The following is a 17,306-nucleotide window of genomic DNA, read 5'->3' on the forward strand; positions in this document are numbered from 1 at the left end:
GACAGCATGTTGGTGAATGAGTGAGTTGTTGTGGGGGTGAAGTTGTCAGGGGCATGTAGAAGCCCTACTGTTTGAAGTCTAATTGAGGGTTGTTTAGCAGAGCTCAGGACCAGTGACAGGATACTATGCCCTCTTCACCCTACCTGCTCCTCTTTGTGGCTGTTCCTATGAGATCTGCTGGCCAGGATTAGAATGTAATAGCAGAACAGTACGGGGGGTCGGGGGAAAAGGTCAGTGGGTGTGAGGATGTCTGGGTAGAGGCTGTCTATATGTGTGTATGGGGAAGTGTGTGGGTGTTGGGAGGGGTGTGTATGGAGGTGTCTGTTGGGGGTGTTGGGAGAGGTGAGTGTATATACAGTGAGGGGTGTAGGTGCATATGTGGGATGTCTGTGTGCACTGGAAGGTGTCTGTCTGGGCACTGAGACAGTTATATGAGTAGTGGTGTGTCTGGGAGGTGTCAGTTGGGGGTGTTGGGAGAAGTGTGTGCACAGGGGGTGGCTGTGGGTGTTGGGAGAGAAGTGTGCAGAGGGCGTGTCAGCTGGGAGAGGTGTGTGTACAGGGTAGGGTTGCCAACTTTCTAATTGCACAAAACCAAACGCCCTAGCCCCGCCCCCGCTCATTAACATTCCCCTTCCCTCTCTGGCTTGCTCGCCCCCATTCTCACTCACTTTCACTGGGCTGGGGGAGGGCTCTAAGTGGGGTGGGGCCAGAAAGGAGGGGGCTCCAGGCAGGGACTTGGGGTGTGGGAGGGGGTGATGGCTCAGGGGTGGGGCTGAGGGGCTTGGCTCCAGGCTGGGGGGTGGGGCGAGGGATTTGGTGTGTGGGAGGGGGCTGTAGATTGGGGGTCAGGAGGGGATGCGAGCTCTGTGGTGGGGCCAGGGGTTCAGGGTGTGTGTGGGGGCTGGGGTGCAGGGATGACCCCTAGAGCGGTGGCTGCGGGTGTTGGGGGGTCTGTTGGGAGAGGGATGTGTACGGGGGTGGCTGGGGGTGTTGGGGGACACGGGGGAAGGGGGAAGCGGTCTCTCTGGGGGGGATTGCTCTAGTCTTTGTACACACGAGCTCTAGGAAAGTGCGGGCGCTGTGCTCTCTAATGCGCATTGCGCATGCCTGGAGCTCACACACGCGCCCCCCCGCCGACCGCGCCCTTTGCTCCGGATGTCCCGCTCGGCCGCGCTGGGAGGCCGCGGGGAAGCCGCCGGAGCCGGAGCCGGAACCTGCTGCTGGGCGGGTAGGGCTGGGCCTTGGGGGGTCCGTGGGTGATGCGGGGGGGCCGCGCCGGGGGCCTGTGTCGAGTGGCGTATTGGGATTGTGTGTCTGGGGCGGCGGGGGAGGGGCGTCGTGGGTTGTGCGCGTTCACACGAGCAGCCCCGCGTAGACCCGCCGCCCTTGCTGCGTGGCGCGGCGCGAGTGCGGCGGGCTCCTGGGCGCTGTGGTTGTCCGGATAACCCGATGATACTTCTACAGCCCGTGTCCTGGCCGTGTCAGCGCGGAGAGAGCACAGATCTCTGAACGGGGGGGTGTGGGGGTGGGGTGTGAATGGCACTGGTGAGCGGTGCGACCATTGTACCGTTGGGGGGCAGACTGAATGAATTTCACCGTAGTCAGGTTTCAGAGGAACAGCCGTGTTAGTCTGTATTCGCAAAAAGAAAAGGAGTACTTGTGGCACCTTCGAGACTAACCAATTTATTTGAGCATGAGCTTTCGTGAGCTACAGCTCACTTCATCAGATGTATACCGTGGAAACTGCAGCAGACTTTATATGCACACAGAGAATATGAAACAATACCTCCTCCCACCACACTGTCCTGCTGGTAATAGCTTATCTAAAGTGATCAACAGGTGGGCCATTTCCAGCACAAATCCAGGTTTTCTCACCCTCCACCCCCCCACACAAATTCACTCTCCTGCTGGTGCTAGCCCATCCAAAGTGACAACTCTTTACATAGTCAAGTCGGGCTATTTCCTGCATAGATCCAGGTTTTCTCACATCCCCCCATTTGCTTCAGATTGCGGGGCTGTCTGTAGGCAAGGACTGGCCTGGACAGTCCTTGCCTACAGACAGCCCCGCAATCTGAAGCAAATACTCACCAACAACCACATACCACACAACAGAACCACTAACCCAGGAACTTATCCTTGCAACAAAGCCCGTTGCCAATTGTGCCCACATATCTATTCTGGCCTGGACAGTCCTTGCCTACAGACAGCCCCGCAATCTGAAGCAAATACTCACCAACAACCACATACCACACAACAGAACCACTAACCCAGGAACTTATCCTTGCAACAAAGCCCGTTGCCAATTGTGCCCACATATCTATTCAGTGGACACCATCACAGGGCCTAATAACATCAGCCACACTATCAGAGGCTCGTTCACCTGCACATCCACCAATGTGATATATGCCATCATGTGCCAGCAATGCCCCTCTGCCATGTACATTGGTCAAACTGGACAGTCTCTACGTAAAAGAATAAATGGACACAAATCAGATGTCAAGAATTATAACATTCATAAACCAGTCGGAGAACACTTCAATCTCTCTGGTCACGCAATCACAGACATGAAGGTCGCGATCTTAAAACAAAAAAACTTCAAATCCAGACTCCAGCGAGAAACTGCTGAATTGGAATTCATTTGCAAATTGGATACTATTAATTTAGGCTTAAATAGAGACTGGGAGTGGCTAAGTCATTATGCAAGGTAGCCTGTTTCCTCTTGTTTTTTCCTACCCCCCCCCCCCCCCCCAGATGTTCTGGTTTAACTTGGATTTAAACTTGGAGAGTGGTCAGTTTAGATGAGCTATTAGCAGCAGGAGAGTGAGTTTGTGTGTGTATGGGGGTGGGGGGGATGTGAGAAAACCTGGATCTATGCAGGAAATAGCCCGACTTGACTATGTAAAGAGTTGTCACTTTGGATGGGCTAGCACCAGCAGGAGAGTGAATTTGTGTGGGGGGGTGGAGGGTGAGAAAACCTGGATTTGTGCTGGAAATGGCCCACCTGTTGATCACTTTAGATAAGCTATTACCAGCAGGACAGTGGGGTGGGAGGAGGTATTGTTTCATATTCTCTGTGTGTATATAAAGTCTGCTGCAGTTTCCACGGTAAACATCTGATGAAGTGAGCTGTAGCTCACGAAAGCTCATGCTCAAATAAATTGGTTAGTCTCTAAGGTGCCACAAGTACTCCTTTTCTTTTCACCGTAGTGAGTCCCCGGGGCCAGGTGGGATTCACTGAAGGAACTCTCATTTGAAATTGCGGAACTACTAACTGAGATGTGTAACTTATCACTTAACGTGGCCTCTGCACCAGACGACTGGAGGATCGCCAAGGAGTGAGGTTAAGATTCTGTCATGGGTAGTTTTAGTCAAGTCAGGGACAGGTCATGGGCAATCAAGAAAAATTCACAGAATCCCATGACCTGTCCCTGGCTCTTCCTGAAAATTCCGGGGCGGGGGGCACGAACAGAGCGCTGCTAGGGGCTGACCCCGCGGGGGCCGCTGCTCCCCTCCTGCCACTGCTCCTGCGGCGGGAGCTGACGACAGCTGCTCCAGCGCCCGCCATTGCCTCACCCCTGGGGTTGCTGGTCTGGGGGGTCATTCCCATGTTCTTATTTTCTAAATTTTCATTGTCAAAATAAGTGAACAATCGTCACTTGGTGGTTCAGTTTCCTTATGTCATCTGTTAACAAACTTGATGTTTTGCAGAATCCAGTGATTCAGAGTGGCCACCCTTTTTGAATTTGTCTGCCCAAAAGTTAGGTTCCTAAATCCATCTCAAGGCCCCACTTCTGCAATGACATCTGTGTGTGTGTGTAGAGATTCACCTGCATAGATGTCATTGCAAGACCTGGGCTGTAGGCATTTAAATAGAAGTGGCCTGATTTTTCAGAAGCATACCAGCTTCCATTTAAGTCAATGAGAATGTGAGATGCTCAGTCCCTCAGAGTAAGGGCTACTTTGCTTAGATGCCTAAATATTGATTTAGGAGTCTAACTTTAGTCCCATAGATTTTAAAATTTTGGTCAGTGTGTTTCCCAATCACAGTGAACTAGTTGTACAGTTTTGTCTGTGCTTTTTTTCTGAAGATTTGCTGCAGTAAAAATAAGCAGAATACATAATACACTGTATAAAGTGAGTGCACATGCTATGGAGTGTAGTCAAATCTTGTCCTATTGCTAATGCATCTGATTTTGTCTGGAGTTACAGTAGCCCAGTTAAAAGACAAACCGGGTGCCTTGGAAAAGGCATATAGGTAGTTTAAAGTTAATACAGTTCTATGCAGGGGGAGCATCTTCGCTGAAGCTCACGAACTGTAGGTGTGCGTAGAGCCCTGTGCAGATAGAAAATTTGTACCTGTATCTGATCTGCAATCCGGAAACATGGACTTTTTTGTAAATTGTGAAATTTACAAGGAAGTGAAAATAGGATTGTAGAATAGAATGTCTCTTGCATTGCGAGGCTGCTTCTACATTAGACTTCTTTCTGAGAAAGTTCCCATCATTGCTAATTTTGGCATAGCTCCACTGAGCAGAGCAGTAATATAGATGCAGCTTCAGGTAGTTGCCAACATTTTAACCAATGTCTAAACCTGTTCAGAGTAGGTGTTGTAGTGCTTCTGGCAACTTGTCTATGAGGGTGCAATTATGGGACTTTCTTTTTTCTTTCCAGAAAATAACCTCCATGTAGATGAGACCTAATAGGCTCCATCTTAAATCTTCAAAGTTAACAAATTATTTCCAAGTTCCCCACACTTATTTAGTGCACCTAACTACATCTACTTCTGGAGAAAAGGTACAAAAGGTAAACTCCAGAGGGTTGTTTTATTTGATTTTATTATGGGCTTCAGAGCAGAACAGACCTGAGGAAACTATTGGATAAACATATAAGGTTTGTTGTGTCAAGAGCACAGAAGGGGGGATGTGTATGAGAACTTTCTTACCTGTTGAGGTGAATTTTTTTGGTTTTTGGTTTTTTGTTAAAACAGCTTTCTGGTGATCAAGAGGATAGATGATTTTTTTTTCTCCCTATAACTAGAGTACAAACTTTTTAAACAAATGGTTTAGTTTATTAACTTCAGCTTTAAAAATTAACAATTATGTGTCTTCCTAAATCCACTTAATGGGTGGTTTCCCATGGTGATATTTTTCCAACAAGAATAAAATGTCATCTTTTAGAGAGAGTAGTTAACACAACTGTTTTGTGTGCAAATCTCCTTTGTACATGTTATGGACACAGGTGTGGATAAAGTAAAATCTAATGATTTGACTGAAAAGATTGATCATCTACATCTGTTAATTTCAATGTTTAGAGGTATTTTTAAGAAACTAAAGTGGTTTTTCTCTCCTTTTAGGCTGGCTGCAAACACAGTTGAACAGATACCACTGATACTCTCTGATTCCAAACAAGATGAACACGTTGTCATTGCTGCTAAGATTCCCTCACTACCGTTTTCTGAGAAAGATTTCTTCCAAAAGCTTCCACTCAAATTTCACTCCTAGATCATTATTTCCATATACCCAATCTTTTAATTCAGTATGCTTGTATTGTACAAAGTGGATGTTGCCAGCAAGTGATTTGAAAAGAGGGATGTGTTATCAAGCAACCGTAGACCAACAAACACAGGGACTTTGTGACAAGGAACAGAGACTTGTAGACAAACTTTACAGTGGATTAATCCAAGGGCACAGAGCCTGCTTGGCAGAGGCCATTACCCTCGTAGAATCAACTCAGAGCAGGAAAAAGGAGATAGCCCAGGTGCTCATTCAGAAGGTATTATCCTACCACAGAGAACAAGAAAAGTTAAATAAAGGAAAACCACTAGCCTTTAGAGTGGGTCAGTCCTCTTTTGTCTGTCCAGTAACTGTTGTGATCTTATGATGATATCATCTCTTGTTTCCGATATTTATAATTTTTAAGCAAATATGGAGTAGAGTCTAAAATCATTGGATTATTAATAGTTTGTAACCATCTTTAAGTCACTTGTATTGTTCATAAGAATAGCTTCTCCACAATGCTGGAAAATACTCTTAGGGAGGCTTTAAAAATGGCCCCTCAATTTCTGGAGAGGATATAGGGGAATTTCTCATGGATGATAGGATTAGTTTTGCTGAGCTGAAGAATGTGGGGGGCTAGCAGGCGTAGCTGCACCAGCTGTTCAGATGAGTTTAGATGAGCATTACCAAATGGCTGTATCTTTTTTTCTTGAGGTGCATGTGTTTTCCCCAAAAAAAGGAGGAGGAAAAATTTTCAGTTGTTTTATCATTAGTAAAGGCCCCACCTTAAAGCAACCTACCTTTTAGCTGAGGAGAGGTGGGTGAGATTCCCTTTACAGCCTATCAAATGCTTCAATATCAGTTGGAAGGATCGCTGTAGAGTGGTGTAGTGCACAATTGCCTTATGCATTTGTATGCCCAAAGGAAGCAAGAACTGGAGCATGGCATCTTAAATGTTAGTGAAGAGCACAAAGCGCAAAGCAACAGGCCAGTCCTAGTTAAGTTGTCTTAAATTAGAATGCAAGTCATCCACCTTCTTATCTGAAACAGCAGCTTTAAATACTAAATGATTTCTGAAAATTGTAGATTTGACATGTTGCATTTTTAAAGTTCTGCAGTGCAAACCAATATTGAGAAACCTCTGTTTGGGAAGAGGAGAAGAAGTTAAAGAAATCAATCTTATGTTGCTATGGGCAGAATGAATAAGCGTTAGAGAAGTGAATGATCCCCTCCAGAGCAGACTGATGTAATACACTGTAAATCCAAAATGAGAAAGTTTGGATTTCTTCATTAGAAAATTCAATATTAACATGTAATTCTAGGTGCCTTAACGGGAAGATGAAATCTACCAGTATGTGGTTTATGAAGGTGATTAATTGTAGCAGTTGGTTGCATTTTGTGATATATCTGGAGGAGGGAAAGGGGGAAGTTACTTTTTCAGTCAAATCTAAATTAAAAAAACCTACACCCCTCTATTAGTAGAGGGTTTTGTGTGGAGGTGGGAGTGTGTACAAAAGAGGAGGGGTCGTTTACTAGAAGTGACAGGCCTCAGATTATTTGTAGTAAATAACTGGAATAGGGTCTCGTACTATTTTTCTGAATTATATTTTTAAGACAAATGATTTCTTTCACATTATTGTCAAAGGAATGTGTTGGGGATTAGTTCATAACATGTGAAGAGCATTGAGAAGGAAAGATCAGTAGAGGCTGTTGCCTATTTCATTAAACTAGAGTTTTTTGTCCCCCTACTACTTAGGATTGTCTGGTCCCCCTGGTGCTGGGAAATCAACATTTATAGAATGCTTTGGGAAAATGCTTACAGACAGGGGTCACAAAGTGTCTGTGCTGGCTGTGGACCCTTCCTCTAGCACAAGTGGTGGTGAGTGTGTCTTAAAGCTTTTTGTCGGCTCTCCTGCATTTAATCTTGACAATATCTGGTGCTTCTGGTGTGTGTGGTTGAAAATTTATCCTATAAAGTTACATTAATGAACTATATATTGCTTTTTAGTCATTTTTGTGTGCTGTGGAATTAGGCATCATAGTCCCAGTTTTGTGAGGTCCCCAAACTTGTGCTGTCTTCTGGTGGCCTTGTACAGCCTCTCTCTCCTGGTATTGTATGGGGAAAGGGAAAACTTCCTTTTCTGTGATCAGTACTGTTATTGTTAAAACTTTGCGATATAGACTGGAAGTGATGCCAAATAATCTCTTCATTTAGAGGCCATCAGAATACACTTGCAACTCAACCTTCCCCTCTCCCCACCAATATATATATTCCTGCTTTGCCTTGGATCTTGGAAAAATACACTATCATCCTTGAATGGGAACAAATTGTTTAACTTCTGTGGGACTATCTTGGTGCCAAGATTGACTCTTCTGTGTAGTAAGTCATGGTGATGTTGCAGTGCCGCTGAACTTGACTAACTTTTGTGGGCTACCTGCTCTTCAGCAACAGGCTCTCCAAACCCATGTTGCTTTCGTCTGCAAACCCTGCCCCTCCCAAAATTTAAATCCTCTGGTGCAATGCTGACTAAGCTTGATTTAGAAAACTTATCTGGGACCTAACCAGTAGAAACTGAGATTTTAATCCTTTTGTCATAGATGGCTGTATCTGACTAATACGTTATCATTTTCTGTATATCTGTCTCTTGAAACTTGTTATAATTCTACTACTGGGAGATGTTACAGGTTAACTATGAATAACGACTGTGTGATTAGTTGTGGCTAGACGGAATATGCCTTGAATGTGTAGTGGAGACAAGACTTATAGGTCACCAGAGAAAGGGTCAGGATAAGGATCAAAGGAGGACTGAGAGGGTCTGTCTCCTTTTAAACTTTAGCAACACTTGTCATACTAGTAAATTTTCATTAAATTCAAATAAAAAATTGACTATAGGAGAGTTTCGTCTTGGGAGGACACTGCTTGTCTTTGGGCAGTTTCCTATGGAGTGGGAGGGATAACAGATAGGTAAGAGTTTGCTGACCCAGCTGTGCTCAGATCACATAAAGGGGCTCAGGACTTGCAGAGTCTGTGCTGGCATAGAGGGAGCCCTCTGAGTTTAGGGTCAGTGGGTTGCATTAACTTGCCGTTACACTTTGTGATATTCTCACATCTTGCAAGCCAAAAGAGCCACACAGAAACTTGCTAGCACACAACACTGGGAAATTCTCATTTGATTCCACAGCAGAGACACTCACCTATGTTATTGACTATTGAAAATTAACGGACTACTTGCCCTTTTTGAAATTGTTAATGTTAAATGTTTAAGGCTCGCTCTTGGGTGATAAAACACGGATGACTGAGTTGTCAAGGGACATGAATGCTTACATCAGGCCATCTCCAACCAGGGGAACGTTAGGAGGTGTGACTAGGACCACAAATGAAGCTATTCTGCTATGTGAGGGAGGAGGCTATGACATCATTCTTGTGGAAACAGTAGGTATGTGATTTAAAAGTAAAAATTAAAAATTTAGCGCTTGCAACCGCACTGTACTGTCCAGGCCAACTTATGGCACTAATGATGCATATTTCCTCTTACAGCTTTTCTTCTGCCTTGTCTATTTCTGGTACTTCATCTTTTCTGTTCCATTTTGGTCCATTCCTTTCATAAGTGTGTGTTGACTTCACCCAATGGGGCCTTTCTGTTATGTCTTTAAGCCTTGTAAATTCTGAGAGAGAATTTTATAAAACTAGATTTCATACTGACCTTCATTGTATCCAACTTTGTTGAGCTCAGAAAGAGAGGGAGCCATAGTGGGACTTCTCCTTAGTACTGTCATTAGAATGGCTGTGAAAGTTCAATTCTGGTTTCAATTTTTCAGGTGTGGGGCAATCTGAATTTGCAGTTGCTGACATGGTTGATATGTTTGTTTTGCTGCTACCACCAGCAGGAGGAGATGAGTTACAGGTATTTATCTTTCTCAAATGCTAATTATGACCTAAAACATAAGTCTGAATTTGGAATGTGTGTGTGCATTAAGTCTGAGTGAGCAAGTATTAGTAGTATTTTCCGAAGTGCTTGGTGGTGTCCTCACTCTTCTCCCACTGAAGTCAGAATCTTACCAACTTGACCCACAAAATTTGGATCTGAATGTTCCCAAATGTTACAGGTGTTAGGATTTGAAGTTTTGGTTCTGGCCAGTCTCTTATGATCCACATTACTCATTAGATATGATTAACTTCTCACTTTTGAATGCTCATATATGTACATGACGATGACAACAACAATCAATTGTGTAACAACTGATTAGTTTAGCAGAGGGGTCCTCAGACTGGGGGTCAGGACCCCTCAGGAGGTTGCGAGCCGTCAACCTCCACCCCAAACCTGGCTCTGCCTCCAGCATTTATAATGGTGTTTAAATATATTAGAAAGTGTATATATTCGCACTCAGAGGCTTGCTGTGTGAAAGGGGTCACCAGTAAAAAAAGTTTGAGAGCCACTGGTTTAGCAAATTCAGTTATGCTCCTTTCAGGTAATATATGCCAACCCATGCTATACATACATGAAGGGTGTTAGTTTCTCATGGTAGAGGAATAAATATGTGAATTTAATGGTTCAGAGTCATAACAACTGCCTAACTACTAATGAAACCTCAGACAGTCCTAATATTAGGAAATTCCTGGTGCCTAATGATTAAGATTAAGCCTTCCTAGGGGAGCAGTGGGGGCAAAAGACACATCTGGCTTCAAGACTAAGCTTGATAAGTATATGGAGGAGATGGTATGATGGGATAGCCTAATTTTGGCAATTAATTGATCTTTGATTATTAGCGGTAAATGTGCCCCATGGCCTGTGATGGGATGGGATCTGAGTTACTACAGAGAATTCTGGGTGTTTGGCCCACATGCTCAGGGTTTAGCTGATCCCCATATTTGGGGTCGGGAAGGAATTTTCCTCCAGGGCAGAGTGGAAGAGGTCCTGGGGTTTTTTCGCCATCCTCTGCAGAGTGGGGCTTGGGTCACTTGCTGGAGGATTCTCTGTACCTTGAAGTTTTTAAACCATGATTTGAGGACTTCAGTAGCTCAGACATAGGTTAGGGGTTTATTACAAGAGTGGGTGGGATTCTGTGGCCTGCATTGTGCAGGTCAGACTAGATGATCATGATGATCCCTTCTGACCTTAAAGTCTGTGACTCTAAGAAGAAAGTCAGGGGGTAAGATAATACAACAAACAAGCCCCATTAGTTTATCAAAGTTTTATGACTGAGCATTAACATATTCATTTTTTTCTCCTTTTTCTTTTTCCATTCAGGGTATTAAACGGGGTATAATTGAGATGGCAGATCTAGTTGCTATAACTAAAGCTGATGGGGATTTAGTTGTGCCTGCACGGCGGATACAAGCAGAATATGTTAGTGCTATGAAACTGCTTCGCAAGCGCTCTAAGGTTTGGAGACCAAAGGTTTGTATGTTTTCACAATTTTCTTCTTTTTATTTCCGAAGAGGTGGTGTGTAGGTTACGGGACTTAACTTAATCCTAACTACATATTAACCACCTGGACATTTATGTAAAAGTCTCTCCTGCACCACTTGTGCACCAGTGGCTGAAACATCTTTGCTACTTCTTTCACGCAATCCCTTATTTATTGGGTACCCTCCCTGAACTAGTTTAGAAAGCCATTGCTCGCTCGCTCTCTCTCGCCTCCAGATCCTTCCTCAAAACTCACATCTACCACGTTGCCTACAGCAAAGTGATAATGGCTAGACCTAGGGTCAGGGGGGCTTGCTGAGTTTTAATCATTTCTATACATTTTTAAGAAGTTTGGGAACCATCTTGTTGTAAACCATACTAACCTATGGAACTACTATTATCCATGTTTTATTTTCTCCTCCTTGTTATACCCACTTGTGATGTGTGTCATGTGATTTTAGTGCAATGACCTTGTCTTCCTCTGTGTGTACAGCACCTAGGACGATGGGTCCCTGATTCTGTGGGCCTTCAGGTACTACCGCAATACAAATAATTAGAATACATAATTGCGGCAAAGAGTCAGTAATAAAATGCTTTTATATATAAATGAGGCTTCCTTGGTCATGGTTTTCTGTTCCCATTCTACCCCCTACACTTAGAGTGCCTCAACTCCCAGTCATTTGAAACCCAATTAGTGATTGGACATCACTGTAGAACAACTATTACTTTGCTTCCTGATCAGATTTTTAGTCATTTGGCTTATCCCTTTGAAACAAAGCCCAGGAAGTTATGCAAACTGACCTGAATGTGCCCTTTGAAACAGTGTTATTGACTGCTTCTGTTGCAATGCAAATGTGTTCAGCTTTTAACATACTTACATAGGTGGCACATACATTTGTGCTTTGCAGTGTCTAGTGATTAATTTGTTCAAGCGGCAGAGCAATTTACACAGAGCTGAAACCTTTACCCAATAAAGTTTAATCGGGAATGTAGTCTTTCCCTGTCTGGTTCAGTTCTGCTCCATATAAACATGAACCAGGAGGGCTGACAGGTGACTTGAGATTTATATCAACTGGCAGAAGCCACACACTCCCCTCCTCAGCACTGCTGAGCAGAAGTTTAGATATGGACGCTTTTGAGAAACATGCTTTTTTATTTTAAGAGGAAATTTTAAGAAGTTTACAAATCCTTGCCCTGTAAATATCAGCAAGAAAACAATCCTTACAACAGTAAGCTTAAGTTTCAAATTACACAGGAATAGAGTCATCAGATCTTCCTTTTTAGAGTGTTACCATATTATAGAGTGAGCATCATTACAACACCTATAATATGTAATTTCTAGAGATTTTATTACATTGTGTGAAAGCTCTCTCTCTACACATTTAACAGACCAGGCATCTCTGTGAAGTGTTAATAGTAAAAAAAAAAAAATGGACCCGTGTGGGTTTTTTTGGCTGACTAAAAACACTTCTCTAACTAGGGTGTTTTTAGAACTTGTTTCAAATGGCTTGGATGTTTGCTTTCTAGCCTACAATCACTCTTCCAATGTACAAAGAGAGGTTAATACTGTTGTTATAGTATTGAAACTATCCAGGGTTTCATATTAATGTGGTTATGCAAAGACCTAACTGACTTCCCATTTAAGTAGTAATATTGTATACTTTACCTTTAATTTGATAGGATCCTAAAACCTTCTACAAATTATATTACTGAACTGCAGCAACTGCTTGGGTGTAAGCCATCAGACAGTACAGGGGCAACTTTGTTCAAGAATACTTAGGCAAACCCTCTTTGTCACAAGTACTATAGGATGTGAGTAACATTTTGGAGGTGGCAGAAACTTGGTTTTCAAGTCTCATCAGGAGGACACACAACATAAGCTGCATGGGGGGGGGGGGAGAAAAAGGTCTACAGTAGCACTGAAGGATGAGTTTGCCTTACTAGGATTGGAACTTGTGATTGTAGTAGAATCTAGCTGATGCAGAACTCAGGTGTAAACACCCTCCCCAACCCAATGATTACTTAATTTCTTTTAAGATGTCGTCCTTAATCCAACAGGTAATGCGCATCTCTGCTAAAACTGGAGAAGGCATTTCAGATATGTGGGATAAGATGACAGAATTTCATGATCTCATGCTTACAAGTGGTGAGTTGACCACGAAACGACAGAAACAGCAGAAAGTGTGGATGTGGAATCTAATCCAAGAAAATATGCTGGACCATTTTCGGAGTCATTTAGCAGTGAGGGATAAAATTCCACTTTTAGAAGAAAAGGTTCTCAGTGGTGTCTTAGCTCCAGGGCTGGCAGCAGACCTATTGCTGAAAGCATTCAAAGACAGACCTTAAGATACCATGTTCTACTGTGTCATTGATCAATTTGCACAAATTATTTAAACATTAAATAAAATTTTCCTAAGCATGGCTTCACATTTTTATTACTGCAGCATACTTGCATATAGTACTAGACTCAGGCAAAGATAATACACATGAGGAACAAAGCTAGTTTCTGGGAGTACTACAGATTATATTCAAAAAGAAAAATGTACACGTCTAAAACTCTTATTTGAGTACAGCATAGTGAAGGATGTTGGTTGTTTTAAAGCTCTTAATGAGCTTGTAATAGAAATTGTTAAAACAAAATAACTATGGTACTGTTTGTCACAGCAAGCTAGTTAATTTGTTTGCCTGTTTTCCAAATTTTTCAGCACTTGTCCTATTATATTTACCAACAAAACCCCCATACAAAATAAGGATAACTGTTCTTGGGCTCATCTGTGACTTTTACTGCAGGGGACATGCCTGTTAAATTTTACAGTGCATACATGACCTGTCTGTATAACTTACCAAAAACCTGAGATTTTTCTGATTCAGTAAGCACATTAAACAACGAGTCTCCAAAGTCTCATGTACACAACAAAAATAAGTGTTTAAACATGGCTATGGTATAACACAGCTTACTGCTGCTGGAGCCTTCTGTGGTTTAGGGCTACAATTAGATTGTATCCACGCTACAGATTTCAGCTCTGGTATAGTGGTAGATGCTGCAAGGGGAGCGGTTGCCAGCATGGATCATTGCCCATCTCCTCACTGTGAGTGACAACAAAAGTGTTGGGTGCTGTATAATTACCTAAGCAAAACCTGTTCTTTGTGTTACAAACAGATATAGCATTGAAGTAGCCTCGCCTGGGAGCTATATTTATCCAAGGAAACACCCTACTCATATCTCCTGAATAGAAATTTTTTAAAACAAAAGGTGAAGTTTCATTAGGTAATATAGCTAATGATAAAGACTTCAAGTGGAACCCACATCAGAGTTTAATGATAAAGATAAGTATTTCCATAACTAAAGAGCTATAGGTAAACCCCTATAGACAAAGTTGTTTTTTTAAGGCCATTTGGCTGGATCAAAGCTTCAATTTCTAAACTTTCTCCTGTTAAATTCACCTTAAGTACTTTGACTATTCAAGGTCTATACGCACATTTTGATATCCTTTAATAATAAATTGGAGGATCTTCTAAAATATTATTTGGAAAACATGGTCTGTTTGGCAGAAATGTATTATTACAGAAAAAATACCAATTTTGGAAACTGCAGAAAAGCAATAAAGCAATAATTGGAGTTCTATGAAGAATTCTTCATATCTTGCATAGGTAAATTGAATTTTTTAATTATGTTAAAAGTGGGGATACTTGATTTTGCATCTATATTTATTTCTCTAGATCTTCAGCTTTTTTTTTTTTTAAACTTCTAGGTAAATTGCAATACATCAGAAAAGTTAGCTTTTGAAGACACTAGGAATTTTTTTTTATCCTTAGACAATGAAGAACCCCCCCTTGTTAAAGTCCTGCTACTTTAATTCTTGCTGCCAGGATTAAAGTTAGTTCACCTGTCAGGTGACAGCTTTTGCCTTATTTTCCAGTATCCTTCATTATGATAAAAAAAGAAAGGATAAAATTAGATGGAAGGACCCCATCCTGCAAACATGCATGTGCATTCACAGGACTAGCCCTGCTGAAGTACATTTTCAGGGATTATAGTACTGAACAGCAGGACAACCATGGTTTGGCTGGTGAGGGATGAAAGGCAGTTTCCGTATGGAGAAAACTTGCACTCACGTAACTGATTTTAGTTATACTGATGCAAACCCCTAATGTAGTTTGGCTGCACCAGGGTAAAATGATGCTTAAACCACTGTTGGTAACACATGAAATTAAGCTACCACTGCCTAAGAGTGAACATCTACCCTCGAGCTAGAGGCTTAATTTCCAGCTCAAGTAGTTCTGATCAAGCTAGTGCGCTAGACATATCCAGGGCATGACAGATAGCTGCCCTCCGTATGATCCTGTCAGAAACCCTAGATATGTACTTGGGTGGATAACCCCTACTGCTGCTCATGCCAGCTGCTGTTTGTAGCATGTGTACATCTAGTGGAGCTGGAAATTGTACCATCCAGCTCCAGTCTAGATGTACTCATGCTAACTCTGATAGGAGGATGAGGGTAGAAACACAAATGCTTTATTATGACATCATAATTGGTCACAGTATAATGCTAAATTGCACCCATGTGAGAGGAAGCTGTATCAGCTAGAGTATGCCCCAAATGAAAAGCCAGGGCTTTAAACCCCCTGAAATGTAGTGAAGTTTGCATCTGAACTTCATTCTTTGGGTTAATCTCTAACATACATTGTTCATTTACTAAATGGGCTGTCTTGATCACACTTTTATGATTGTGTACATACTTACAAAATTAAAATCTAAATTTCAGGCTGGCTGAGGGCACCCACCTTGTGGACAGACTAATATGCTACGTAACTCTCGGTTGGAAACTGGCTTGATCTAGAAAGTGATGAGAACAGCATTTAGACTGGTTTTCTCAATATTTTTCTAGACCATCTGTGTGATGAAAAATAGTGGAGTTCATCCATGCTAATCTATTAAAACAAAACTTTACCCTTTTAACTTTTTGTTCGAGTGCTCAACGGCTGCCATTTTCCATCTCCTGGGAAAATCTGAAACTATTCTACTTAAACAGTCAAACTTGCTAAAAGGAATCTACAGCTGAAGTGCCCTCAGCAAATTCAATCCCCTTCTCCTAGCTTGGATTATTCTCTTCATATCTAATCTCTGTTTTCAGTGATGGGGCCAAGTGACCCACACTTGGCTGACTGCTCCATTGTCAAAATTACCGCTTTTGTAAATTCATTACCTCCTGGTTTACAAGCTTGTCAGCCTTGAATAAGTCTTCTCTTGACTGTTCCTTATGTGTGTAGCTCTGCAAGCTGCACTGACTCGCTTCCTGTGTGTTTGCTGAGGCTACTGTCTGTAAATAAAATTATTTTTTTAACCTTGGAGAAGAACTCCCTCCTGACGTTTACTTTAAAAAAGTAGCCACGTCTTGCTATGGTATCCACTCCCTCCACACTGCAGTAACTACCTCAGTTTTCTCCCTAACGCCACATTTTTTATTCTATTTTTCAGGGATGTTCAGAGAAAATCTACATCACCCCTTTTCTGTTTTTTCCACTTTTTGGAATAAGAAATGGATCTTCACATAGTTTAAGACTTCGATAGCAATACTTTTCCTTGGATACATATTTTCCCTAACAATAGCTGGATAATAGATGTCATGCAAACCACTTAAATCAGGAAATTACAAAATTAAGGGTGGATGTATAACTTTAACTCCATCCTGTTTGGCATATATATTATAATTCAGTATTATGATGTCACTACCATTTCTCAAATAACGCTCTATCAGTTCAGTTGGCAGCTCGGAATATACATGGAGCATGTTGCCGCCTTCCTGATCTTTTTGTGCAATGGGGCTGTGATCTGAGTTGGGGCATCTGGGTACTACTGTAATACAAATAAACAACACTGAATAATAAACTGTTTTTTGTAAAAATATAATTGAACATGATGTGCCACTGTTTGCTAGGCAGCAGCCGAACCCTTTTAAACACATGAGCACTCAGCGAGGGAGAAGCCCGGCCTTTTTCCTCGGTGCCTTCGCATAGAGGGGCACAGACAGCACTCCTGATGAACTTTCCTAACATAGGGTGTCTGTGCAATGCTGATAGAACAGTGGCAGACTGCTACATGAGCATGTTTATTTTAAAAAAACAGCGTGCAGGCACAAAGTATGATTTTTAAACCTTTATAGCTTTGACAGTTCACAGACAGGCAATTTTCACTGAACTACCAACAGGTAGACAACTCTGTCCCTGTCCAATGTTCAGCTTCTAAATCTACAATTCAAAGATGTTGCAAATATATTTTTTAATCATGTTCCTAGTTCCCTTAAAAAGTTTATTGCATTTTTTTAGAAAAGAAAAAAGTTGTAAACAACTGAAAAGAACATTTTAGAGCAGAAACACACATGCCTAAAATGTTCCTTATTAC

General features: G+C 42.2%; 1 protein-coding gene across 2 annotated transcripts; it reads left to right on the forward strand.

The window, feature by feature from the left end:
* Positions 1–1,050: 1,050 nt before the first annotated feature.
* Positions 1,051–16,793, forward strand: MMAA (metabolism of cobalamin associated A). 2 transcript variants are annotated; one of them, XM_048846966.2, is made up of 9 exons: positions 1,051–1,228; positions 4,672–4,803; positions 5,354–5,836; positions 7,252–7,374; positions 8,762–8,932; positions 9,315–9,400; positions 10,745–10,894; positions 12,962–13,049; positions 16,383–16,793. In XM_048846966.2, exons 3-9 carry the CDS (start codon positions 5,410–5,412, stop codon positions 16,457–16,459), a joined length of 1,122 nt encoding a protein of 373 aa, XP_048702923.1. In that variant the 5' UTR covers positions 1,051–1,228; positions 4,672–4,803; positions 5,354–5,409; the 3' UTR covers positions 16,460–16,793. The 2 variants fall into 2 exon arrangements, with proteins under 2 accessions (XP_048702923.1, XP_048702922.1); XM_048846965.2 differs by lacking the exon at positions 16,383–16,793 and having other exon boundaries at positions 12,962–13,324.
* The last annotated feature ends 513 nt before the right edge of the window (positions 16,794–17,306 follow it).

Source organism: Caretta caretta, chromosome 4, assembly GCF_965140235.1.
Source record: "Caretta caretta isolate rCarCar2 chromosome 4, rCarCar1.hap1, whole genome shotgun sequence".
Classification (NCBI taxonomy): Eukaryota; Metazoa; Chordata; order Testudines; family Cheloniidae; genus Caretta; species Caretta caretta.